The 26,452-nt window shown below is 39.8% G+C and overlaps 3 protein-coding genes across 6 annotated transcripts in view; 1 reads left to right on the top strand and 2 right to left on the bottom strand.

Moving 5' to 3' along the window:
• The window catches only part of lpgat1 (lysophosphatidylglycerol acyltransferase 1), a 34,359-nt gene extending 24,489 nt beyond the window's left edge, over positions 1-9,870 (bottom strand). Inside the window, exons 1-2 of one of the 3 annotated variants that reach the window (XM_026318332.2) lie at positions 9,248-9,870; positions 8,361-8,613 (exon numbers count right to left, since the gene is read on the bottom strand). In XM_026318332.2, coding sequence (XP_026174117.1) covers positions 8,361-8,598 — 238 coding nt within the window. In that variant the 5' untranslated portion in view covers positions 8,599-8,613; positions 9,248-9,870. Of the gene's footprint in view, positions 1-8,360; positions 8,614-8,776; positions 8,845-9,135; positions 9,209-9,247 lie in introns of those variants that run through there. The other 2 variants (XM_026318333.2, XM_026318334.2) reach the window with 2 other exon arrangements.
• Positions 9,871-11,660: 1,790 nt separating this feature from the next.
• Positions 11,661-19,431, bottom strand: ints7 (integrator complex subunit 7). Of its 2 annotated transcripts, XM_026319340.1 has the most exons (21): positions 19,223-19,431; positions 18,953-19,082; positions 18,495-18,641; positions 18,178-18,315; positions 18,018-18,064; positions 17,541-17,740; positions 17,284-17,406; positions 17,076-17,193; positions 16,853-16,987; positions 16,616-16,713; positions 15,714-15,953; positions 15,466-15,603; positions 14,952-15,158; positions 14,500-14,694; positions 13,997-14,100; positions 13,813-13,881; positions 13,427-13,559; positions 13,308-13,337; positions 13,114-13,212; positions 12,383-12,568; positions 11,661-12,060 (listed from the first exon to the last, which is right to left on the bottom strand). In XM_026319340.1, exons 1-21 carry the CDS (start codon positions 19,314-19,316, stop codon positions 11,779-11,781), a joined length of 2,913 nt encoding a protein of 970 aa, XP_026175125.1. In that variant the 5' UTR covers positions 19,317-19,431; the 3' UTR covers positions 11,661-11,778. The 2 variants fall into 2 exon arrangements, with proteins under 2 accessions (XP_026175125.1, XP_026175126.1); XM_026319341.1 differs by lacking the exon at positions 13,308-13,337.
• A 274-nt stretch (positions 19,432-19,705) lies between these two features.
• Positions 19,706-25,957, top strand: dtl (denticleless E3 ubiquitin protein ligase homolog (Drosophila)). The gene is made up of 15 exons (XM_026318664.1): positions 19,706-19,901; positions 20,412-20,549; positions 20,641-20,733; positions 20,814-20,875; positions 21,085-21,205; positions 21,531-21,596; positions 21,754-21,869; positions 21,977-22,050; positions 22,147-22,253; positions 22,347-22,451; positions 22,891-23,003; positions 23,110-23,199; positions 23,413-23,536; positions 23,824-24,470; positions 25,315-25,957. The coding sequence occupies exons 1-15, from the start codon at positions 19,850-19,852 to the stop codon at positions 25,378-25,380; spliced, it is 1,974 nt and encodes a 657-aa protein (XP_026174449.1). The 5' UTR covers positions 19,706-19,849; the 3' UTR covers positions 25,381-25,957.
• Positions 25,958-26,452: the final 495 nt, after the last annotated feature.

Below are 26,452 nucleotides of genomic sequence, written 5' to 3'. Positions count from 1 at the left end.
TCAGTTTTCATATTGGAAGATTTTCTTGCAGGAGCAGCACAGTGGATTCGTGGTTAGCACTGTTGACTCACAGCAAGAAGGTTTCTAGTTCAAAAGCAAGCAGGGGCCTTTCTGTGCAGAGTTTGCATGTTCTCCCTGTGCTTGTCTGGGTTTTCTCCCAAATCCAAAACCATGCTAAATTGACCATAGGAGTGTGTATAGTTGTACGTCTCTATGTGGCCCTGTGATGGACTGGTGACCTGTCCAGGGTGCACCCCTGCCTTTCACCCAAAGAGAGCTGGGATAGGCTCCAGCTGATCACTGTGACAATAAATAAGAATAAGCGGGTATAGATGAGGGATTGATGGATGGAAGGAGTTTCTTGCAAACATATGACTTCACAATGTGACTGGAGATGACAAATGTCAGTCCCTCACAATAAAAGAGCAATAAGTAAATAAACTCAAACAATAAAAATGTTCAACAATGACAGCATCCTCAGCAGACAAAACACACTGTAGATCATGCTTCAGTTCAGGTAAGAAGAAAAGCTCTCAACTTTACTTACTATAAAGACACACCAACGCATTTAAAAGCTTTTTTCTTTCTTTAGGAGCAGTGGCCTTGACACAGCTACTGAATAGAACAGTGGGTGTCCAGTTGAGCAGTAGCTCCAGTGTGTCACAGCGATCAGCAAGGCTGAGTATGATTGGTTCATCGTAAAACTGAACTGAAGCAGACTGGGACAAAATGAAGTGACAGAGGACCTGTCAGTGCAGGACACTCACAACTGGGATGTTTGAGAGATGTGACCTCTAATCTGCATTTTCAAGAAGTCTTTCACTGACTGTTCCACTCCTCTAATCAAATGGTCAACAGCAACAATGTTCTTAATTATCCAGGCTCCTGAGGGCTACGTTTCACGGCTCTATTTAATTAAGCAAATAAGAGACGTCTTTAAATAAGTTGCAAAAATATGTTCAGTGCTGACTTTACACCACGAAGGGGAAATATCAAAATACAGCTATCAAGCTGAAGAATGCACATTAATATCCATGTGTAGACTGAACTGAGTGAAGTTTAAGGTGTCCCTGCATATCCACAGGGGAGTTCAGGCAGCCTGTTACCTTACTCATTTCTGTGAAAAGCCAAGTCGTTTCCCTGAAAGGAGTTTTTCTGAGCGCTGGTCTCATACCTTGAAATTCAACCCACTATATGTGCTGCTAGTTACTCAGTCTGTTCAAAATGAGATTTAGTCATATTATTCTAATGCAAAACTCATTCATTCAGCACTCTGACATTGAGGAACAGACTCAGAGACAGCAAGCATGAACACTAACTGCAAACACTAAAGCAGGAAGCCCCAAAATGCTCATTACTGTTTATTGTATTATGTTACAGAAAGGGATGAGACAGCCACTTACACAGACACAGGCTTGTTAATGTTGTTTCATGTATGCACCAACTATGAGATAAAAACAACTTGATAATCATTGCTCATTCTACACTCTGATGCACAAGGACACATTTTCTGTGGTGCAGCCTGGAGTCACAGGCTGTTTTTTGAATCTTCCAACATCACACATCCTCACAAGGAGGTTTTGTGAGGTTAGAAAAAAAGCTATTTGAAAAAAGGGGGAAAGAGGTGACAAGTTGTTGGCATGTTCAATTTAGGCCTTTGTTTCACCTCCTGTCCAATTCTCACGAGCATTGGAATCGAGAGCATACTTCTAGAAAAATGACACATCTGTGGCACTTGGACATGTGTGGCTGGGGGTGTATGTACCCAGAAGGCAATGTCATTTCATAAGGAACAAGCTTTCATGCTCACTGTAGTCTCCACTCTTGCAGGAGACGAGCATAAAGGATATCACAGAGATGGGTCATCTGTCAGATAGTATACATTAGGGAAATTGTCTTTGAGAGATGACACAGTTAGCACAGCCGGATGACAGCGATGCTGCAGGAACAGTGTCTAATCCGGTATCAGTGGTCAGCTAAGCGAAGTACTGCTGACCTTGCTGCCCATGGCTATATCTTCTTCTTCCTCTTTACAGGCAAAGGGAAAACTGAAAACATATCATGCTAACTCCCTCACGTGACAAAGAGGAAAGAGCACAAAAGTGTATCAGACATGTATGGCAAACCAGTTTTATTAACGATGAATACTTTATTTTGCTGGGTGAACTGGTTGAAGAGCAGCAATTCAGAGTGAAGACAGCCAGCAACATAATGGTGAAGCATGAAGCTCTTGCTGCCTTGACAGTAACCAGAATCTTCATTTACAATGGAGCAGTCTTAAAAAGCAGCTAGAGACTCATTCATGTGATGGTGACCTTCTGACAGAAGAAGAGACCCTTAGTTTACTGTGTTTGGGTGAACAACAAGAATATTTAACCAAAGAAACCTGTGTGGAGCCACTTAAGTAGGATCGAGCATGTGAACACCAAGTACATATGTCAGTTTACTTGTCCGGCATGTGTACATTCAACATGTTTACAGATGTGAAAACCATGAACCAAACTACTGGACAAATTCAACTTATGAGCTAATGACGCCAACAGGTGAAAAGAAAAGTGCTAAAAGGCCAAAAAGGCCATGAATGTCAATACCAACCACACATAAAAAATGCCAACCACTGATGGAAATGAAAGAAAAGTCTTAAAGTTAGTAAGAATGACCCTCTAGAAACCATAAATGCTGTATGGCAATGCAATAGTTAAATGTAGCACTAGTGTCAATAACTCTAGGAAAAAAATAGAAAAATATTTGACGTCCTCATAACAAAGCTAAATACAAGAAGTTTAAACACCTTAAAGGCTGAGTGACATCAGAAACAGCAGAACATTTTCAAAACGTACCACATATGTAAAACAGCTTTCACAGCCAGAAACAGGTTATCTTTGGTCTTTGTGGATTCTGCTTAAGTCTATGTTAGGCTGAGTAATCAAACCCAGCCCAGCAGTCTGCATGTTGATTCAAATGAATTAGGCGTCTTGAATTTCCTATAATTTTTCACCCTCATTAAAACCTGAACACTCATTCAACCTCATCCACCTCTTCTGAAGGTTTAATCAATTACATCACAACACATTAACATTAAAACATGGTTTTACCACATTATGTGTTGTTTATCTACATCAATGCCCCAGAGTCTTTCTGTACACCGGGGAGTGGAACATCAGCCTCCACTTATGCAAACGTGTTGCAGAGCTTCAGAACAAAGTGATGTTAATTCCCATTCATGCTATCGCCCTCTCAACTGACCCCAAGCTGCAGGGCTATTATTCCACAATGCCTTCCCTCCTTCACTTGTGTTACAAGACATGGCAGCATGTCCTTCCCAAACTACAGTACATTTTCATGCACTGTCCATAAACCTTTACCCAACATGGTGACAAAACACCAAAAACCTTTAAAGCTTTACAATTATAACACTTTTAAAGCAATTTTTTTCCCCCTATTACTAGACGTGTTTGCATCTTGTCACATTTCGCCTGGACTTTCTTACTTTGAATTAATCACAAAGCCAGAATAATCTTTCAAAACACCACAAATGTTTAACTCATCTGAAGTAATAATGTAAAAAAAACAAAACAAACAAAAAAAAAACATGAAGCTGTAAATTGTCTCACCCCAACAGGTGTGACAAAGACAATATAGGACAATCAGACAAATGTCAATCAAAGATGATCTGTACACACCCACACAGTCCAGAGCATAAGTCTAATCAGCCAAGTAACTGATAACACTTGTGTGGGTGCACCATGCCTGCACAGAAGCTTTAATGAAGGAAAAGCAGTTTCTCTCTTAGCTTCAAAGTGAGATGATCCACATTGAATTGAATCCAGCCCTTCTGCTCAGTGCATCTGAAATCTCAGCATTATTGCACCAAAACATTTAAGGAACACTGAAATACAGGTCATCAATATACAGAAACATTTCTTTTTTGCAAAACCTGCTGCTAGTTGGATTTAGAGCTTTAACAACTGTCGAGTAACTCAGACAAAAACTTATTTGGCATATTTGATCAAATATAATTGTAGTCATTTTAATATCCAAATTAATATCCTAGCTTCAGCTTTTTAAATATAAGGACTTGATGCTTTTTGCCACATATAGAAGTAAAATGAATAAGGTTTTGAGCATTTGGTTGACTTACTTAAAATGTCATCAAAATTGCTGTAAATGAATATTTCTGCGTTTTGAATAATGGACCTAAACACCACAACAGTGGTGAAATGAAGCTCTTTTCCCCACTTAAATCAATACTGTAGTGAGCACTGCTTGTCCATCATTAGTATTCAACTGGAGACACTAAATGTAGACAGTATGTTAAATGCAACAGGTCCAAGAAGCCATAACGCAAATGGTCAGTTTCTTTAAATTACTAATAAGTAAGAAGAAGAATAAAAAGTAAGAAAGAGTAAAAATAACATCAAAGCACAAAACATCACATCTTAAGTATACTAAAGCTCAGGTCGAGGACACCAAAGTATTTATTATAATTTTAAGGCCTGAATAACTAATTATCTGAACTGTTATACATTTATTTTCTATCAAGTGACTAATCAATTAATGAAAATCAGTATATACAGTTTCAGTACATATGAAAAATGCCATGACTGTGTGAACATCAGACAGACGTACATAGTCTGGTTGATGCAATATTCAAAAGCACAGGACATAAATAACCAGGTTACTCTATGCTTTACGTAAACATTACATTCATAATATGATCAAAGACTTGGAAACGCAACTCGTAACAGGGAAAGGAGTGCAGTGTGTGCATGCTCTACACACAGAAATCTTCCAGCCACCATCTTTGATCTCTTCACAGGTCCAGCTGACCTCCTGGCACATGCAATGAAAACTCAATCCTCCTGGCCTTGGTGCACCTGTTTTTGTCCACTGTTGTATCTGTGACAGTCTGACCAAGTGTGCTTTTATTGACCACAGGCAAGAGACGGTCAGGTCAAATGATAAGGCAAGCACACTGACACATGAGAGTAAATACGCTAAATAAAACATGAAGCTGTTTACTGTGAACTGTTTGGATTTAGGTGGTTTTCTGGGGTAAATTGTGTCACTGTTGGAACAGCTGAAAACAATTCCATATTTTATGTGTGAAGCTGAAAGTTCTCTAAAATGTAGTTTTCAAGTAATTCAACAAACTAAAATTTGGGGCACCAGAGACTCGGGGCATCTGTGTTGCATTTCTGCTGGCACAAAGTTGATGAAAAGACCTGAACAATAATTAGGTAAAATATAGTGATCTCAAGTTTGGTATGAAAACTCTGCTTTGGAGTATGTTCATTTTCATAAATTGTGATGTTATAGCAACATACACAAGTTGGTTAGGTACACCCAACAGCTAAATCTAATGCAGTCTAATATAGTTCTACAATAAATCCTCACTTTGTGAAGGTGATAATGCATTAACTGCACATAGCTTTTTGCTCATGAATGTAGCCTCAATAATGATATGCAAGTATCTGATGTTAGCTGATGTTACAATGCCATTAGCTTATATAATAAAATAAAAAACACTGTTGGCTCTGGGGGGGGGGGGTTACGATACACAGCTAAGTGAAGCAGTCAATCTAGCAGGAGCAGTGAAGCAGCTTTGGCTACGATCTGCTTTTCAACACAATGAGTATCTTCAAAGGGTTTTAGTTATGGATGAATGACTTAAACATAGTGATCGACCTCACACACAGAGAGCTGCGTCGAACTCCAGCAGTTGTTATTATTACATTTCAACAAGAATAATCACTTGAATATCAGAGCACTGACTCCCTGAAAGCTCTATAGCCAACATTTTTCGTTAGCAATCAAATACCTATATCTATCTGAAGCTAGAGGAATATAGTTTTCTTTTATAGGCTAACGTGCCTGCAGAGTTGTGTGTACAATGTACCAGAGACAGAAATTATTCTCATACAAAAACACTTGCCATTGCCAGTCCTGCTGTACAGGCATGCAGGAGTTCAGTAAACATTTTGTGATATACACCAAGATTATAACAGAGTGCATTCACCTCACACTGACCCTTCACTTAATGATTTAAACTAAATCACCATGAGAAGATTGAGATTTATCATGTAACTTTAGGGGGTCGGGCAAAATCTTTTTCATTAAATCAGATCTAGAATTAATGTGTATGTTTTTATTCCGTGCCAGTGATAGAGGATATAGAGTATTTTATATGGAAGTATAAGTGTGCTGCTATAACATGAGCTATGTTATCTACAAAATGCTACTGCTCTGCCTCTCCTGTAGACACAATGAGCATCTTACAATTTTTGCTATGAACCACACAATTAACCAATGAGAGCAGCTGCAGATTCATTAACTGTTGAGTGACTAGCTTTGTTAATATTCAGCATGTGACTTTAAAATAATACATCTTAGAATAAGATCAGGAATATTTATGTCTTATTACATCTAAGATTTCAGTGAGTCTGGCAACTAGACTGGTCACAATCAAGCTTCATGTTTGCTAAATTGTTTGAATGTAAATTCACATGGTACTGATATCTATACATACATAGAGCTGCTACTTGGAACATAAGCACTGCAAGTGTGATAGCACAGCTTTGACCTTGCACAAAACCAGAAGTTTTTAAATTGTTTATGTTGTACATATTCAAAGTTTATTCACCCAGCACAGGGCGCTGGCAGTCAGAGAACTGCTTTGTGAAGGAAAGTTGACGGGGTCAATCAACCCATCCTTGATCCAGGGTCCTTCAGTGCAGGTCACAACACTGATGCTTGCACATGCTCTAGAACTACTGCCACTGCATGCATGCTCGTTCACTTGCAGTTTATCTAAGGCTGTGTTTATATTCCGAGTATTTACTTTTCTGTACTGATTTACTGTGCAGATGTCATTATTCTGTTACACTGTTCACTGTTCTTGTAACAGAGCCAATATCTGTTACAGCCTAAACTTAGTCAACAGCTTGAGGTGACCCACATGTGCCAAACAATAATACAAAAAGAGTAGTATACAAATAAAAAGTAGGACATCTTAATTAAAGTGACCATGCATGCTTTTTAGAACTGATATTCTGAAGAAGACTACAGTCACTATTTGAATTATTTGGCTGTATAGTATCTCACTTCAAGTCAGTCAAGGTCAGTAACACATATTGCTCAATGCAAGACCAGGTGTTGTATAGGACAAAAGTGTTGCATTATTAATCGTGCCTTGTTCCTCCCAATGTTCACCACTTAGCAATTTGTAAGCATTTAGCTACCAGCTCTCTGCAACCAAACACCACTGTCTGACTGAATTACTTCAATATGTTCAACCAGCCAGTTCAGAGCAATCAACAAACACTTATTAGAACATGCATGTCACTGAAGAATATTTGGTCTATTGTTTCCATACAATTATCACAAACAATTCCTGTGTCCTCACTGTACGTAGTAAATCAAGTCACTAAGACTGAAACTAACTATTATTTTCATTACCAATCAGTGACTGAAGTGTCAATTTTAGAGAGCCCAAGAACAGGTCTTCTAATTTTATTTTCCCAATCAAAAGCTCAAAACTAATTTATATTTACATCTATTACTAAATATTCTAAATACTAATGGTAGCAACAGCAGCGCAACTGTGAACCTATGTACTTACACAATGACACACACTAAGCAATGTATTTCAAAATAACGAAGTCTTTACAGCAACACTGCTGTTAAAGAATTTTATCATGAGTCTCTGGCTCTGCTTTATTGAACGTGGAGCAAAGAGCAGTTCTGTCAGTTAAGACTCAAAATAAAGATAAGCAGTTTCATTTATTTTTCTTGTCTCATGTTTCTTCCACAATCTACCCTTCCCCCATTACAGGAGAAAACACTTGGTGACAGAGCAGCAGGGTTACAGCTACACATTGGTGTCCATGTTCACACAATGGTCTGAAGTCATCAGCTGGGGAAAAACTAGCCTCAGTTCGTGTGTGTCATGAATTTGCATTCAAGTCACAGAGGTAATTTTACAGATAGGGTCTTTGTTTGGCTTAGCAAACTTTTTTTTTTTTTTTTAAATCACACAGCAAACAGAACATTCCTCATCCTGGTGGACAGAAGAGTAAAACCAGGGTTTTGGAAATACCTTCAGAAAGGGAATAAGAGATGTTAACTGACCCTCTGGGTTTGACGGGGTTTATATTTTCTGCGTAACAGAGGTTTACCTCTGTGACTTGAACATAAAGCACAAGCTGGGGTTGCTTTCTTCTTAATTGAGTTTTGACTGATTCTGTGCACTCTTCATGACAAAAAGCAGGTAGCACTAAATGCAGCATGCAAAAACATCTGTGTTATACAGGGCAGCACATGAAACAATAGCAACATATATAAATAATAATCAGTTTTACCTGTATAGCCTGCAACCCAGCCCCACGAAGACACCATGGCCAGCAACCATTTGAACATGATTCCCTCAATGTGCCAGAAAGTGGAGCTGTCCCATACTCTGAGCGGCTGCAGGAGCAGCAGGTATAAGCAGTAGGAAGGGATGGCTACACAGTTGTTGATGAACATAAACACAAAACGGAGCACAGACTTGAGCAGAACCCAGCCCAGTTTGCCGGCCCCATCCAAGAGCTGTGCCATCCTGATACACGCCGTCTGTAACAGAGACACAGCAGCAGTTAGCATCTCGGATTGGCTGCTTTGGCATGAAACACTACCACTGTGTGTATGTAGTTTTTTGTTTCTTCAAAACAAACTACCGTGTTTGTCACGAAAAAAGTCACAAACCCACAAAATAAACCAACGTTGTACCACACACCCTTGGAAACCCTGAGGAGGGAGTCTTCCGCTAGCCAGCTGAGGGTGAGGCTATATCACGGAACCTAAACGTAACAGACGCTGTCATATGATTATTCCCCAAGAGTGTTTATTCTCGGCTGTTTGTTAGCTACCGGCCCAGCAGCAGCAATTAACGCACGAAAACACAGGACCGTAAAAGGACCAGCCGCACGGGACGTGGTCGAGCATGCTAGCTAACAGCAGGCTGGGTTAGCACAACGGGAACACATGTTAACAAAAAAAACCGTTAAACGCAAAATACACCGATGCAAACAACTAACAAAAACAAAACAAATACATGTCATAAGCCTAAACACGCATTATTTTCTAAGGCAATACCAAACGTTAAGTCGGGGAGTGCATGTCTGGAAGGCTGGTGCAAAGCGCGTCTGATCCAGAATATAGTCCGACCCTGAAATGTAGTAAAAGTCCGGTAGCGCGTGTTACTCACCCGGTTAACGTCACTGAAGCATCCAAGGGCGGCAAGACAGCAAACGATCAACTTAGCGGTTAACAAATCGTGTCACGTGTACCTAAACCAAACGGTTAAGTTAGCATTTGTTGCTAGTTGACATGGTCAGTCCTTATCAAATCCGAGGACAGAGGTCGAGACGTCTGAAAGCGCTAACGTTACAACAAACCGATAACACCGCAGCTGAGCCCATTTAGCTAATGGTATCCACGGCTGCTCCGGTACAGTAACTCCCGGTGGAGCACCGTCAGCTCGCTAGCTAACTAGCAAGCAACTCCACTTGAGCGTCGCTGGATCCATCTCAGTCCGAGACACCGGGATAATTCCTCTGATGCACCATCATCATCGTCATCGTCATCATCGTCAAGTTAGCTAGCTACCGAGCTCCCATTAGCGAACATGGACGAGAAGCGGGTCGGACCGGGCCTGGGATCAACGCTGCAGGTTACTCACACGTTACATTAAGTATAAACGGAACAGCAAATACGAAGAACAGCGATTTTTGTTTGTATGTGTGCTGACAGGACACGTTATCCTAGTCCAGACTCCGCGTCAACGTCCACAAAGGAGCAACTCGGTAAGAGCGGAAAAGGCTACCACTTTTGCTTTCAAAATAAAAGCGTCTGTGTCCATGCACGATATGAGCCAAGCTCAAAAACTTGATGCTGTAACTAAATGTGAGCTCAAATTTGTTTTTGTTTTTAAATGTATGTTTATATGAAATGAATGAACTTAATTATTATGTTTTATAAGAATAATTATTATTAATAATAATATTTTTTATAATAATATTACATTGACTGATTTTAAGATAAGATTTTATTCATCTCCAAAGAGAAATTCAGGTAGACTTGTAGTTTATTAAGTCAGTAGTGAGAGTAGTCAGTTGTCATCTGCCCTTAGCTAAGGTGTTGTAGAGCCTTATGGCAGTGGGGATGAAGGATCTCGTGCATTTTTAAGTTCTGCAGCACAGTGAGGTGAATCGTCCACAGATGAACTGTCCTGTGCACGCCTAGATATTTGTAGGCTGGGACCACTTCAGTGTCTGCACCACAGATGTTGACTTGATAGGAGGGAGCTTAGACCTTCAAAAAAATCCTCTACCATCTCCCTGGTTTTCAAGGCGTTCAGTAGGAGGCAGTTTTTGTGACTCCAGTCACTGAAGGATTATTATCAGGCCTCTGTACTCCTCTTCCTGTCCATTTATGATACATGCAACAATGCAGTCACATCAACAATCATAATTGTACGTGAAGTCTGCTGTGTACAGTGTCCACAGGAGCCAAAACAGTTACTTGTGGAGCCCCTTTTACCAAAAAAGTAAACATTTTTTTTTGTGTGGTAAATGTTGTACTTGGCAAAATATAAAAAAAACAGTAATAAGACCAAAAGTCAACAAGTGATAGTATAAGTACAGTATTGAGCAAAAGGCTAAGACTATATACAAATTTTTTTAAAAATGCGTGCAAATAGGATATTTCAACATACCAAAATTCTACTAAGTCGACCCCCTACAGTCAGGGAATAAAATAAATGATTTCATTGGTCTTACCAATTAGAAAGTTACATTTATTTTGAAAAACAGGTGTGGAAGTTTTATTTTTATTCCCTCTCACTTGACATATGTGTTCACCAGCTTTCAGCCATAAAGTGCGCAGACTATGATGCCAAGTGCTGATGGTTTCAGTATCACTGCACAATCAATTTTCTTTCCAAATTTTATAACCAAATCTTATGACTTCATGCCAAGTCATCTGGACTAATTCCCAGCTGCAAATTATTTTCAGATTACATCAGGGGGTATATTACCTCACTCTTAAAATTTGTACATCACTTTAAATCAAACAGTAGATTGTTTGAACAGATTTTATGATTATTAAAGTATGCACTGCATAGATTGCATAGGACTAGGGCATCATAACTGAAAATAAAGCAAAAAGCACAATATTGCAGTTCAGGATGATGACACACAACATAAAACTATAGGAAGTAAGGCATGAAACTATGTAGTTACATAAAAGTGTTGTGTAAATGCTTACATTTCAACACTGTGATTCAGATAAGTCTAGAATTCACGAGATTTTAGTGCTTTTCAGACAATTATGTAGTTGTACACCATAGTCTGCCCCCTCATGGTTCACTATGTTATTACACTTTATGCAGACTATATGACGGTAAAACCAAGGACATTCAATAGCAAATTGTCCTAGAGATTACTGCATGAAATGTGATTGGATTAAGAATATGGACAGGGAATTCAAATCTATTTAACATTTTCTAATGGCCAACAATTACAGGCTGACAATTATGTGTGGACTCCGGCAAATTAAAATGATTGCATTACTGTGTCCTTTCCACCTGGTCAATGATATTTTGCAAAGACTACACAGCATTAAAATTAAATTTGGATGTTTAATCAAAAATATATACAGTTTCTTCAATACATAACAGGTCAAGTACACAAAAGAAAACAGTTTTTGACAGTAAAGAAAGCATCAAGGGCACATTAACTAGAAGCGGTTGTATGCACCCCTCTGTGGAGCAGTCTGGGTTCCACCCTGCTGCAGCTGGTGGCGGAGCTGTTGGGAATAAGGATCCTCCAAGGATTTTACTGACACAGTCGTCTTTGGTCCCGTCTTCCACTCGATGCCATTCTCATCCACCACAGATGCCTCCACATTGACAGTGTGAGTGCCAAGGATGGAGAAATTCAGTAAAAACTGGGTGCTGAAGTAATCGTTGTGGGGTTCTACCCGTTGCTTGATCTCATTAGTTTTAGTGTCGAGAGGAATCTGAAAGGTAAAAACAAACAACAAACAAAAAAAACAAACATATGGGAGTGTCAAAAGGGCGTCAACAAATGATTCACCAAGAATACAGCAAATGGAAGTATAAAAGTATGTAGCTGTGTTTGAACTGCTTGTGCAGGATCTTCCTCTATATTACACAGGCTAAGATCACCAGGATTGAGCTTGGATAAATAGAACAAAGGGTGATGTACTCAACAGAACACTGTGGAAAGGAACAGAGGGGATTTGTATACTTGATAGTTCTGTGATCTTTAATTATGTCAGTCATTTAAACAAAAGATGCATGCTATATAAGGCTACACACCTTGTAGTCAGGCCCTGTCTTGCTCTGGAGAACTGAGGTGACATTGAGACACACAGATTGGATCTTCCTGAAGAGTCCTGGGGTCGAACCATGCTGTACCACACCCTCCACCTTTAGAGTCAGCTGCTGACTGTTCTGCACAGGGATTGGTTCACTCGGTGTTCGTGGGGATGGAGAGAGGGCAAGCTGGCAGAAATAAATCACACACACAGCGTTACGAGAATTAAAGGAAGTCCTTCAAAAGACTAATTTACACTATTTACCTTTGTTATTGCAACGTCACTGTATGACATCTTGAACAAACTAATACGATAATATATTTACAGTACAGATTTACTGTGTATTGCACTGAAGGAAAATACCATTTTCTTTGCTTGCAGCATGTTAGATGAAAATATTTACACCACTAACAAAAGAGACCAGAACATACCACCACTCATTCTCATTTTTACCCTATAGTTTTTTTACAGATTCAAAAAACAACAAAATTTGTGAGCTTTAGAGGTGCTGGTAGACAGATTTTATTATCTGTGGAAAGTCAAGATAGCTGTTTTTCCAGTGTTTATGGTAAGTTAATTATCTCCCTGCTTTATCTACCAGTTTAATGAATAGAAATTAATGCGTTCTCAACTTAATTGAACTGCTTTTTTATTTTAGATGCTTGGTATGACTTGCTATGTGTATCTTTTCTGTTGTTTGTGTATGTTACAGGTGATTATATAATGACTTACCTTGATGCTTGTTGACTGGAGCTTTTGGAAAAAGTACCTCTGGAAAGACAGCGGGACTTTGAGCAATGCTATGACAGCATCACAGAGACACCCTGTATGCTGACAAACAACAAACAAGATTACATTCTTAAAAATATAAGAAAGATGCTTCTGTTTATTCCAATCAGGCCAAGAATGAGAGCAGCATAAGTTACCTTATCAGTCACATTGCATGCTGTAGAATACTAGATAAAAGCAAAACATGTGTTACAAGCAATGTGTACTCCCTTGGTACCCCCCATTGTAATCACCAAGTGTTCCATGTTTATCCTACCAGGTGTGAAACAGGAGGATGTTTTTTGGAGAGACCCTCCACTTCCTCCAGCACATGATTGAAGACTGACATCATCCTGCGCTCATATTCACTCTCTGTCTGGACTGACCCCAGAATGCCGTACTCCTGAAAACTAGATTATAAAAGCAAACGGTCAATCTGTCTGCCTAATGTGCCACTGTGAAACACTCAATTGCATGTCACAGAAAAAACATTTTTTATCAAGTTATATAAAGAATATTCCTTTTCTCAAATTACACCCCAGTGAACACTTAACCTAGCTCAAAGAAAGTAATATAGGAGGGGGGGTACATTTCACTGTTCATTTCCCAATTTCCTTTTAGACCACCAAACAATTTATACAAATCACACTGAGCAGCTCTCACCTGGCTGCCTGTGGGTCCAGTATTAGTGCTTCTATTACATGGGAGACAAGCAAACAGCTCTGCTGTTGTCTAGAAAGACAGTTTTAAAGAAAACTCACTGACATTAAAGACAGGAGTCATGGCAGCAGAGAAATCATGGCTTTGTCAAAACACTACTATGTGACTAAGGCATGTTTAAGGATACAGCTCCACATTGCGAAGGGTGGCACAGTCCGCATCAAATGAGGACTGGTGTAAATCGGCGTATCGACTGGCAAGGCGTCTGAACTCGTCCATGCATACCTTCATCTGGAGAAAGAAGAGCAATTATTCTTCTTGGATACACAAATTCTGGACAGTTAAGCAGAAGTTTAATTAGAGATGCCTGCTACTGGATTTAGTTCCCTATACTTGCATGATTTTGCAATGCATTTAACTGTTCCTTCAGTGCATTTGTAGCATTCCCACCTGATCATTACTATCTCATTTCCCCAATTTCATTTTAGGCCCTAAAAACTTCCTTCAAAAGCAGGATTACAAACTGATGGTAGCAATTTGGTGAGTTTCTGTACTATGCACTACAGCACATAAACAGTTGATACAATGACATTATAAACTAATAGATGGTTGTGCCCTGTAACTGTGTAAAAAAATGCAGTATTCCCTGCAGACTGGTGACCCTAGATAGACCAAACCTCAGTGTTTTACCTGCATGGAGATACGGCCACACCGCTGTAGGTCATTGCCGGAAGTAAGGGCTATGGTAGTGGCGATGGCAGGGGGAGGGCTGGTTTTTAGGCTGTTGCAGGTACAAATGAGCTGTGACAGGGCTTGGAGGGTGTCAATCCGCAGCTTAATGAACTCACACTGGAATGTAAGTGGGCTCAGAGGAGTGCTGGCAGCCTGGAGGGAGGGATTTAATCAGATCAATGTACACAAACATGACAGTTAAATAATTATACAGGTCTTGTTGAGTTCACCTAACCAGATACAGACAGGTGTTAAGTGAGCTAATCCACTGAAAATCTGAAGTGCTGTGAAATCAGCTTCAACAGCAAGGCTCTCTCGATTGACTATCAGCAGCTTTAAGCATCCTGTCTCTGGTGAAAGTGGGAAGTATTAATGCTTTCTGACAAGCAGATGCCTGGCAGTTCACTGACTGTGAGGGAAGCGATGCCCTTTTGGTAGGAGCGCAGGGCCTCTGCAATGGCACTCATGGCTCCGCTGTAGTCTCCGTCCTCCACGTGATTCAGGCACTGTTCAGCCTGGGAAAACTCCTTCAGGCTATTCAGCCAGAAGTAGAAGTGCTCTGATGCCACACGGGTTCGCAGACTCTGGTACAGTTCACTGGAGAACTCGTGGCACCCCTGCAGATTAAGGACAAGAATTTGATAATACCAATTATACAAATTAAGCAGTTCATTTTAGAGCATAGGTCTGTTTTTATCTCTGTGACTATCTCAAGAGATTTCTAGAGTCATTGAGGCAAGGCAAATTTATTTGTATAGCACCATTCAAAGTGCTTGAGAGTAAAAAGTACAATTAATTGTACTGTAAAGCTTCTATCCATCTTGCAAACATAATCAGATAGTGTAACTCAGTGATATATTTCCCAGTAAAGCTCAGTAAAAAAAGGTTTTTGGAGAATTGGTTATTACAAGCAGATAAGGTTACCATGCGTGAAGCTTGTCGTGCGATGCGGTAAACTGTCCAGCCATTAGCAACATTCTCCAGCTGTTGTTTGATAACAGTCTTCACTTCAGCTGACAGAGACGACTGGCTTGCAACAAAAATCACTGTTGCCAAGGAAACCTAGAGTAATCCCAGGAGAGCCATAATACGCACAAAATAACATAAGCTGTATTTTTAACTGAAAGCAGGTTTGTGTGTGAAGGTTGATTTTCCCAGGATGCATATCTTACCAGAAGCTCTTGCTGCTTGTCAGTGGAGGAGTGACTGGCTACTCTGTAGAGGTCCACCAGGTCTCCCAGCATACCATCACCCAGCACTGGCAGGTGGGTGGTGATGGCTGCCAGAGCGTGGCACATAAGAACACGAGAGGAGTCGCAGGATAAGTGGAGCTGGCCGAGGAGGAACTCCACAGTTGACTGGCTGAGATGAGGTCGACTTTTCAGCAGCTTAACCAATGAGGTGAGAGCTGTCTAGGGTTAGAATAAAAGTGAAATAAATAAATGGGAATTCCTATATCATGAAATCATTCATTGGTTACCAGAAGGGTATTAACTACTGTGTGTCTTGTGGTGCCAGGAGACAGATGGCAGTTAAGACAAATATTTTAGGATGATACATTTGTGATAGAATTTGAGATGTAAAAATTAGACTATGTATTTGGAAGAGAGTTGCTGTATTTATTTATCGTTGTTTTTGGTCTCAGTTAATATAAGCATGTAAATATCCGTTGTGCTAAGTCAAAAAACAATGAAGAATCCTGAGTGCCTGTGAAATGTGAACATTTTAATTTCCAAGTTAATGTAACATCAATAAAAACAATGGATAAAGCACTTTCTCTTGGCTTCTGGATCTGGGTATTATGTGAATTTACTATAATTACAAAATTATGCCCATATTTGGGTACTTAACACAAAAATAACTTATTTTCAAAGTATTGAAATTGTTCTTAAGTACCATGTATTTTCATTTTAAAAACATTTAAAAATCAAATACTATTTGATTGAAAATAGGATTAAAAATCTAACCAGTTTTCTCTACTTACAATGAACACATTTCAATTACTGTCAAAGAAACTCATTTTCTGATGTATTCATCCAGCCTATGCCTATGCTTTGTGGTTATAATGTCTTACTTTAAGTGTAGCCTGGGCACTGGGGCTGCTGTCCTGACTGCAAAGCATCAGAAGGGACTCCACTCCCAAAACTGTGTCCTGCTCCAACTGTGCAATATCTGAGGAGAGTAAATACACAGCACTCAGCTTTGGCATCACGAGAGCAAACATCAGTGTATTTAAACTGAGATTAAAGCACTAATGAGCAATTGGCAATAGAGAAATCCCTAAAACGAAGCACTGTCCACTGGAACCAACCTTTTTCTGGACAGGAAATGGCAATGTTGGAGAGCACTATGACCCCATGTGCAGCCACTGCCAGGTTGCTGTGGTAACAGCATTCCTGTGCCAGTTTAACCAGGTCAGTGAGGCACGGAGGAACAGTTGAGCCACCTGAGAAGAATGTACAGACCGTATTTAGAGTTTTTCACAGGACACAGCTGGAAGTGTCCATCTAAAACCTATTTGGAATGAGCCCCACCTGTTATGTTACTGAAGTACTGTTTGATTGCAATTGTTCCAGAGAGGGTTGAGAGGACAGCCAACATCCCCAGCTTCAAACTGTTGTAAGGGCTTGTCAAGGCACACTCACACAGAGTCTGCAGGTGTAAACACGTTCAGATTACCTATAAGTTTCAAACCAACATAAAGAAAATCCCACAGAGGACTTTCACCATCGGAAACTCTACCTGAGTGTTTTCTCTGATCCAAAGATGAGGAGCCTTTTTAGCCAAGAGCTTTAGGTCATTAATTGCGAGTCTCTTCACAGCTTTTCTTGGGTCATCTTTAAGGTACTGAAGGAGAAGCTGTAACTGAATTGAAAATGACTCCCTTAAAAATGTCAGTCATTTTAAATATACTAGAGTAGAAATAATATTAAAACATATATACTACAATAGTGTAACTAATCAATAACAGACAGGTACAACTATGTCATGTTCCCTACCTGCTTAGGGATATCAATGAGAGAAGACGCAGCCAGCTGAGTGAAGGTGTGCAGCGTGACAATGACCATAGGGGTGGAAGGATAAGAGCTGACCAGATGCTGCAGAAGCTCTCTGCTGCTGGAAGCCAAGCTGGCATCATGATGCATGTGTTGTAGCATGGGAATCAGCTTCAGCTTCAGTTCCACTGGATTGTCTAAACCTGGGGTTGAGATGTAGGTCAAAGACAAATGCAAAGCCTATGTAAAGTCAAAGTGAACATCACACCATCCATCTTCTGAACAGAAAGCTTTTCCAGGCCAGTAATATATAAATAATGTATACATTCTTATATATTCATTGTTAATCACTTGTTTGAGAAACTGGCTTGTTTTTATTTCAACTTTGAATAGTTGTTGTAATGAATACCCAAAGCTTGTCAAAACTTTAAAAAAAACAGTCGGTGTGATCACCCAGTGTGTGCAATGCAAATATTTTACCTTGAATCATCTCACTGACTTTGTTGCAAATCCCAGCAGCAAAGTCTCTAAAAAGTAAAAGTGTAAAAAAAAAAAAAAAAAAATCATCAGCTTTGTGACCTCACACATCACCACACAGAGTATACTGGACAAGAGTTTAGTTTTATCAATATTTGCATACTTTGACTGTGCAGAAAAACTGGCAGCAGCAAATATAGCAGCCTCCACTTCTACATTGTCATGAGAGTCCAGACTTTGGCGAATACTGTGGTGGGCATTCTTCCTCTCTGGGATGATGGATGCCAGACTACCAAGCATCCTGAACAGAAGGAACAACAGGGAACAGTTTCAACTACAGATAAGTACAGAGAGTGGGAAGGTGGCAAACATGTATCACTCGTGTTTGGACCGACCAGTTGGGACACAACAGTTTTCTGTTATAAATGTCCCAGCAAGTATAACCTAGATCTTTGTTCTATATTCAGTACACAGACATACCTCAGTGTGATGGCCCTGGCAACAGGGTCATTGCTATGGATGACCGAAAACACCCTTTTAACGAATTCGTCCACATTGAGAATCTTTTCCAGATGTTTCTCGCTCTGTTGAGTTACTTTCAGCACACACAGGCGCAGAAAGTTATTTCTGAAAAAAAAAACAAACAAAAAAAAAAAGATGTTTTTGCCAGAATAAAACCAGTTTTAGTAACAACTCACCATTGATTCAGTAGGTTTTTACTGCCGATTTAACCTCATTGTCATTTTGGAGGTTGTAGTGGTGCTGTTGAACTGTGTTGTGGATTACTGATAGATATGTCTATTATTTATTAGAGCTGCAAAGGTTCACTGATTGATCAATACTCAAGTGAAGATTTGACACTTTTCGTTATGTAAACCGGTTCTGTTGGGATATGCTGGAAATGAATAATCAGCACTATTTTAAAGAAAGACCCATACCCGAGTCTGAAGATGTCTGCTAGCTTCAGAAATGCAGAGTTGATGAGGATGGGAAAGGGATACTTCTGGAAGAGCTTGGGGAAAAGCACCACAGCCTCACACTGCTCTCCCAGCTTCCCCGATCTCAACCCTGCAATTTAAGCATTTTCCCAAGGTCATATGTTCAGTAACATTAAGCAAAACCAACACGCAGAAAAAATATAACACACAAGATGAGACCACAACCTCAAAGAGCCATATGCTAACTTGTTAGCCAGCTAGCTAACACACCTTTGTCCAGCTCCATGAGGGCGGAATTGGCGTCCAGTTCTTGCTCGCCATAACAAGCCTCTGACAAGAACGAACGTGCAGTTGAAAGCGACATTATTGGTATTATTATTATTTTTCTTATTCACATGAAATAACAAGCTTAGCAGCACCCATTAGCTTTTAGCATTTCAATGTTCAGGCGGCGCCTAAAAAACTTTCGGAGTTACTACAATAATACTTCCGGTCTTTAGTTTTTCCACAATAAAGCGCAGACTAACTAACATATGTTTTATTTTGACGAGCAACTTACTACTAAATCCAAATGTTTATGTAAATAGAAAAAAATACAATTTTAGATCCAGCATTATTATGTTGAAAAAAACGGACAACTTGGTGGTAATTGTGTTCAACTTTACTACTTTGCAGCGGATGTAGAAGCGGCGGTTTAGGCGGAAGTTGCTGCTTTCAGCCAATGGCAGAGAGCAACGCAACTTTAGCGGGGGATTCAGTCGCTGTGACCAGGCGATCTGTTCGCGGGAAACAACCAGCATCGACACGGGAAGAAAGAGAGACTACCAGTTAACGATCGGACTAACTTCTCGGTGATATTAAAAAGAATTTCTGATCGTCTTCAGCTGGAGTGCAGGGATGCTTTTCCGCTCGGTTGTTGACAGAGGAGTGGGCAGGCGACGGCAGCACGGTGTGTTACCGGGCGTGTGTGTGTGTGTGTGTGTGTGTGTGTGTGTGTGTGTGTATTGGGCTCGGTCATGGCTAGTGAGTTTTAGCTAGGTTAGCACACAGATAATGACGAAAGCCAACTTTTGTGCTGTTTTATTCATCGTTTTGCATTATAGCTGCTACATCAGTCTCTTAACATGATATAACGTTATAACAATGCAATTGCATTTTTTATCAGAAGCTGGTAAAATGTTGCTACTGCCCAGCTCTTAAGAAACTGAATGTCTTTCTGATCATAACGTTATAATTAAAATACCTAATATTACACATATTTTCACCATAAAGCTCTTTCAGTGCTCACTGACATGTTTTCTAACTAATTATCAACTTATCAACTTTAGGCTGCAACTGAAGCTTATCTCTAGTATTGGTTCTCTGTGGATTATTTTCTAAATTAATCATTTTGTCTGTAAAATATCAGTGATATCTTGTCTTGTAGTACTTACCTTCTAAACGACTATTTTCCGTGCAGCCTTCCCTGCAGATCTTTGGCTCAGGTTCCCTCTGAGCTCCCTGCTGCATGGCTACCAGTGTGTTCGCCATGATGAACACATTTCCTATGGGAACTTGGGTGACTCAGTGCCACCATTTGGATTGGCTTTCTCTTCTGGTAACCCACCTGTATTTTATCACCACAAGCTAGTTGAAGTTGTCTTGTATCTGACTACCTGACATGTCTCCTTTCTCTTGTTCCTCTTCAGCCAGGGACCTGCAGAATGTCCTTGCAGCAGCTAATGAAGAAGGCATTGTTAGGATATACAACACAGAGAGCAGAGAAAATCCACTTCTTAAAGGTGTGTGTGGAGACTTTTTTCTTCACAATTGTCCTGGCCATCAATTAATATCATTGGCTAATGCTATGTTACCTTCACAGAATGGCTGGCACATGAGAATGCTGTCTTTGATATTGCCTGGGTACCAGGGGAGCCTCAGCTGGTATGTACAAAATAATTCTCTACAAGATTAAGCCAGAAACCTCCATTTATAATTTCTTTAAACACTTTTATTGACTTAGTTTTTTGTGAACTTATGTTCTTGTTGGGAAAGTGTTTATTTTTCTTGTTTCTAAGTACTAATACTCATATAAGCTACTTCTGTGAAATTTCTCTAAAGCACATTGTGAAGTCCTTATGTATCATCCTCAGGTGACCGCTGCAGGTGATCAGATGGCCAGGCTGTGGGATGTGAGGTCAGGAGAGTTGTTAGGTAGCTTCAAGGGCCACCTCTGCAGCCTGAAGTCTGTTGCATTCACACCCCAGGATAAAGGTATGTTATCACCTGACCAAATATATGCCAGTGGAAATGTAGGTTCCCTGTTGTCTCAAGAAAACACTGGTAAAGGTGGCTGCATGTAATAATTTACCACACTAAAACTGGATTGGGACCTGTTAATTATTGACAGTGTTTATATACATGTTTGTCTGCTTTCATGGCACTGAACTGTTAAAATATGCAGGCATCCTATTAGGTTTTTATGTAATGATGCAACAAAAAATGTTTTTTAATATTGTCATGTGTGCATGCAAGGTTGTATTTCTGATTTAAATTTCATATCTATCATGTTAATGAACCTTTGCTCTCTGTTCAACAGCTGTGTTCTGTACTGGAGCCAGAGATGGAAATATTATGATCTGGGACACCAGGTGCACCAAAAAAGGTAGTGACTCGAGCTTTCAATTGCAAATGATTCTTAATTGGTGATTGGATGTTTTTTGTCAAAGGGCAGAAGATAATAGGCTTTATGGGGCGAAAGCAGAAAGATTGTGATTAATCACATGTGGCAGAGTTTGTGATCATATCACATCTTCTCTCAGATGGTTTCTACAAACAAGTGAAACAGATCAGTGGCGCGCACAACAAAGCAGAGACAAATGCCCCAACGAAAACAAAGAAAAGACGGAACAGCATGCGTGGGATGGCTCCCAGTGTGGTGAGTTTCCCTAATAAATGATCCTGAATTAAATGAAGTGAAGCAGACTATGGAGGTAGAGATGTATGGCTGATCTTCAGACACTTAATCTTTTTTTTTTTTTGCAGGATACCCAGCAGAGTGTCACAGTGGTCTTGTTTCGGGATCAACATACCCTCATCTCTGCGGGGGCTGTTGATGGGTAAGAGATGATTGTTACTTATTGCTAAAAGGGACTGTCCTTGTGTACGGAATTGTATCACCATGTTGGTTTTTCTGCTTTGTTTCTTCAAACCAGAGTAATCAAAATGTGGGATCTGAGAAAGAACTACACCGCCTACCATCAGGATCCTGTTCCACTGCAGACGTACCCATACCCGGGTTCTTGCATGCGCATGCGATTGGGTTAGTTCTGTACTTTACTGGGCATTATGTTTACCTGGAGTTAAATGAAAATGACAAAAAAATAATCTGAATGTTGTTTTGTATGTGTTGCAGGTTATTCGGGACTTGTTCTCGATTCCACAAGATCCAATGTCATGTGTAACTGTACTGATGATAATATCTACACATTCAATGTCAGTGGAATAAAAACAAATCCAGGTAAATAAAGGCTCCACTGACACTACATAGTGCTGCTTAACTGTGCCAAAATAAGCATTGTTTAGTTTATCACTATATATTTTATTACCATTGAATATCACTAGATGGTGCTGCAGATATGTGTCATGTGTCTTAACTGTCATGGGGGGGAGAGAGTAAAACAACAAGGCCATGCTGTGTACAGAGGAAGTGTAAAACACTTTGTGTACTTATTCTAGTATCTTTAAGACAGAACTTAACTATCAATTGATTCAAAAAAACTTTTTTTAACTAAACCACTAATTACACACTATTTAGGAAAGGTGGTCATTTCAGTATGTTCCCTTATACATTCCCCTTATGTTTATTTTAGCTGTTGTATTATCTTATTATGTTTTAGACTTTTTAGTCCTGTGAATTGAAGCTTTGTTATAATAATGATGTATATTCTGCTCCACAGTGGCAGTTTTCAGTGGCCATCAAAACTCATCATTTTATATAAAGTCCACCATTAGCCCAGATGACCAGTTCTTAGCCAGTGGCTCGAGTGACAATCATGCATACATCTGGAAGGTAAGGTCTCTATTTCATTTTGGCCTTTTGTAATAGAAATTGCTAAAGATGTGAGGTTTTGGATTTACGAGGATGGTTTTAGTTTTTAAATCTTTTTATATTTTAGATCTCTGATCCTCAATGTCCTCCCATGATGCTTCAAGGGCACAATGAGGAAGTGACATCTATTGCATGGTGCCCAACAGATTTCACTAAGGTAAGACATCAAACTGTATGTTTTCAGTTATGAGAAATATATATACACATGAACCAGGCAGCTTAGCTGCATGATCTCCATCCTGTCCCCGCTTTTGTAAAATCTGTGATTAATTCAGAAGTTTTTCTGTTTCCCTGCTATAAAGCTGAGTCGTTTAAAAAGTCCAGGAAGCTAGGTTTATGCACTGCATAATCTCCACTGCTCTGTTGGCAGATTGCTTCCTGTTCTGATGACCACACTGTACGGATCTGGAGGCTTCACAGGAAAATGGAAGGAGCACAATCTGCAGTGGGAGAAGCCAACCTTGTGGGCTGGGCACGTCCTAAGTTTCCTACAAGTAAGTATTTCAACTGCCGTGCTCCAGTCTTTGTAAAGACCTGACATAAATTCGCCTGTATCTGTAATTATATATTTCTTATTTTTTCTACTATTCCAATTTTAGCCAGAAAAAGTTAACATAAACCTTTCTGGTATTGTTTCCTGTCTCTGCTGCTACCTAATATTGAGAAATGTTGCTAAGATAATTCCTAAATCACTGGTTTCCTGCTCTTGAATAGAAAATATGCCAATTAAAGTTCTCATAGTATCAAGTCTGAACTAACAAAGATTTCCGCTTTTGTTAAGAACCGTCAATCAGAGCTGAGACAACTCCTGCCAAAACCCAAAAGACAGAGAGTCTTGGAGGCCTGACCTCACCCCAGCTGGCTGCCTGTGCTCCCAGTGTGGCTGCCCTACCTCTACCCTCCAGCACCACTTCACCTGTTCTGTCTCAGGTTGCAAAGACTACTGCTGCTCGCCAAAGAACACCATCTTCCATCAAACAGTGGTTATCCCCGAGGCATGAATCTCCTGGCCAGGTCAGCTCTCCTCTCCGCAGGGTGCTGAGCTTGTGTCCCCAGAGCCTGGGGAGCAGCATATCTCCCCCAGAACGACGGGCTAAACGCAGGCTGGAGACTGGGGACAGTGCATCCACAGCCTGTGAGGGAGCAGAACAGTGTGGATGTGTTACAGAGCTTTACCCTGCAGCCAAGAGAAGCCGGGCACTGTCCAGTGTCTGCTGTCCCACTCAGGAGAGCCAGGTACAGACAGACAGTCACACAGAGGACAAGCAGACCTCATCTAGACAGACTGGCAAGGAAAATTTCTCCCCCGGAGCAATGAACTGGTTGTCTGTGATGGCCCAAAAGATGAGAAAAGGTCAAGAAAGTCCAAGCACCCCCAGAAGTCCCAGTGCCTCTAAGAAACAAGAAGGCAAGGCACCAACTTCCCCAGTAAGTACTCAGGTTTAGAAGTGAATCTGACTCATTTCTGTTATGTTCCACTAAATAAAGCCTTTTTCAATAAACCATAAAAATGGCTTTAACTTTATGAGAGACTGAAATAATTAAGTTTTCTTAGAAGCAGCACATTCCATGGTTTGACATTTTTGTAAATACAACTAGTTAAACTTAGTTCACTATTGAACATATTGTAAGATATTATTATGTCACGTTAGGACAGAGCCAGGCTAGCTGTTTCACCCTGTGCTAAACTGCTGGCTAAAGGTCTCTAGTTATTTCACGCACACCAGAGTTAAAAGTAAAGACAGATTTAGTGAATTAATCATGATGCACATGTGAACGAGTCCCTTGCTACACAATGGCTGTGGTCTGTCTCTGCTTCTAACCCCACCCCATTCCACTTGGATGAAACATGGATTAATTAGTAAAAAAATAAATAATTTTTATTTTCTTTAAACGACTCTTCATGCAAGTTTTATGCTGGACTATTTTTTAAGGCAGAGTTAACCTGTTCATTTATTTAACAGCAGAGAACCTCTGCTTGAGTCACTTAATAGAAAGAGAAATATTTGTCATTTCCTCTGGCTGGGCACTAGTTTTATTCTTTATCACTTTTAGTTACTTGGAATGTCACCAGTCTAGAAAATCTAACTTGTTATTTTGTCGCTTCATTGAAAGTCACTGAATAAGTGAATTACAATAGAAATACACATGCTCCCCGGGGCATGGTTTAATTGAGGTATGCCCCTCTGTATCAGTGCATGATTACATGCATGTCTTTTATAGCTGGTAAGATGAGTATTGCAGCTGACCTTTTATGCTTCTTGTTTTTCAGACAATCCACTCACCCCAGACCATGAAGAAAATTTCCACATATTTCACCAGAAGGTCTCTAGAGTGATCTACTTCAACCAATTCTGTGTTTCTATTTAAAATGCTGTCTGTTTATTTGGAGAATTTTTAAGGGGAATCCAAAGACAGTAAGCCTCTAACAGTCATTCTGAATGTTTGAGACTGTGGTTTTCACATCCAGAGACATTGCTTTTATTTTAATTGGGCCATAGTTTTGCAGTTACCTCCTACACATTTTTCTGGTGCTATACAGCAAATCTGGCCAGGAAATGTAGTTCCTGAGTAAAATTTTTATTTTGGTCAAATCTGACAACTTTAAGAGTCACCAGTGTTTAATATAAGAGCCCACAGTTTACAAGGTTGGCCAGGTATTAATCCTCAAGTGCAGAGAAAACTATTTGTCCACAGGTATGGATATTTTAAATTCTGCAAATGATGTTGCCATTTATTTGTGTCACACCTTTGATTCTTTTATGAACTTTATATTAAAATGAGGGCTGGTCAGAGATCAGCAACAGCTAAGTAACAGTTTCAAAGCAAGCTGTTTATATCTTCATTTTTGTGGGTTTTTACATGTATGAGTTTGGTTTTATGTAAGGCTTACCAAAAAAAAAATGTTTCTTGAGCAAATGCTTGTTTATATGTACAAAATAACCAGTGAATGTGACTTGGTTTGTTTGTATTGACACAACTGTGACTGGGGTTAGATTTATTAAATTTTAAAATAGTTTGATGTGTGTGTGATATTATTGGTTCTAAATTATCAGTGTGATACATGTTTTTTTTTTTGTGATTACAAGTGTTTAGTAGTGAGAGGCAAATGACAGTAATCTAATTATCTGCCCCACAAGTTGTGAATCACTGATATACTTTAATACATCTATGAGACACAAAAATAGAGGCAGAATCTTAACTGTATTTGAAGGGACAGTCGTCACCCATGTAATGAGTCTAATGGCAGGTGTGTAATTGCTGAAGACTGGAAGTTTTGGAGCAACTGCGGAGACTTTCTCTGGTCATAAATACCTAGCACAGCTGCCACTCCTCATTCAGCTCCACAACGTCACATATTTGTTTTCACATGTCACATGTTCAAGACCCGCCTCCTGCGCGACCTGACT

This window comes from Mastacembelus armatus, chromosome 24 (assembly GCF_900324485.2).
Source record: "Mastacembelus armatus chromosome 24, fMasArm1.2, whole genome shotgun sequence".
Taxonomy (NCBI): Eukaryota; Metazoa; Chordata; class Actinopteri; order Synbranchiformes; family Mastacembelidae; genus Mastacembelus; species Mastacembelus armatus.
Note: the sequence above shows the minus strand (reverse complement) of the source record. Positions and strands in the feature narration are given on the sequence as shown.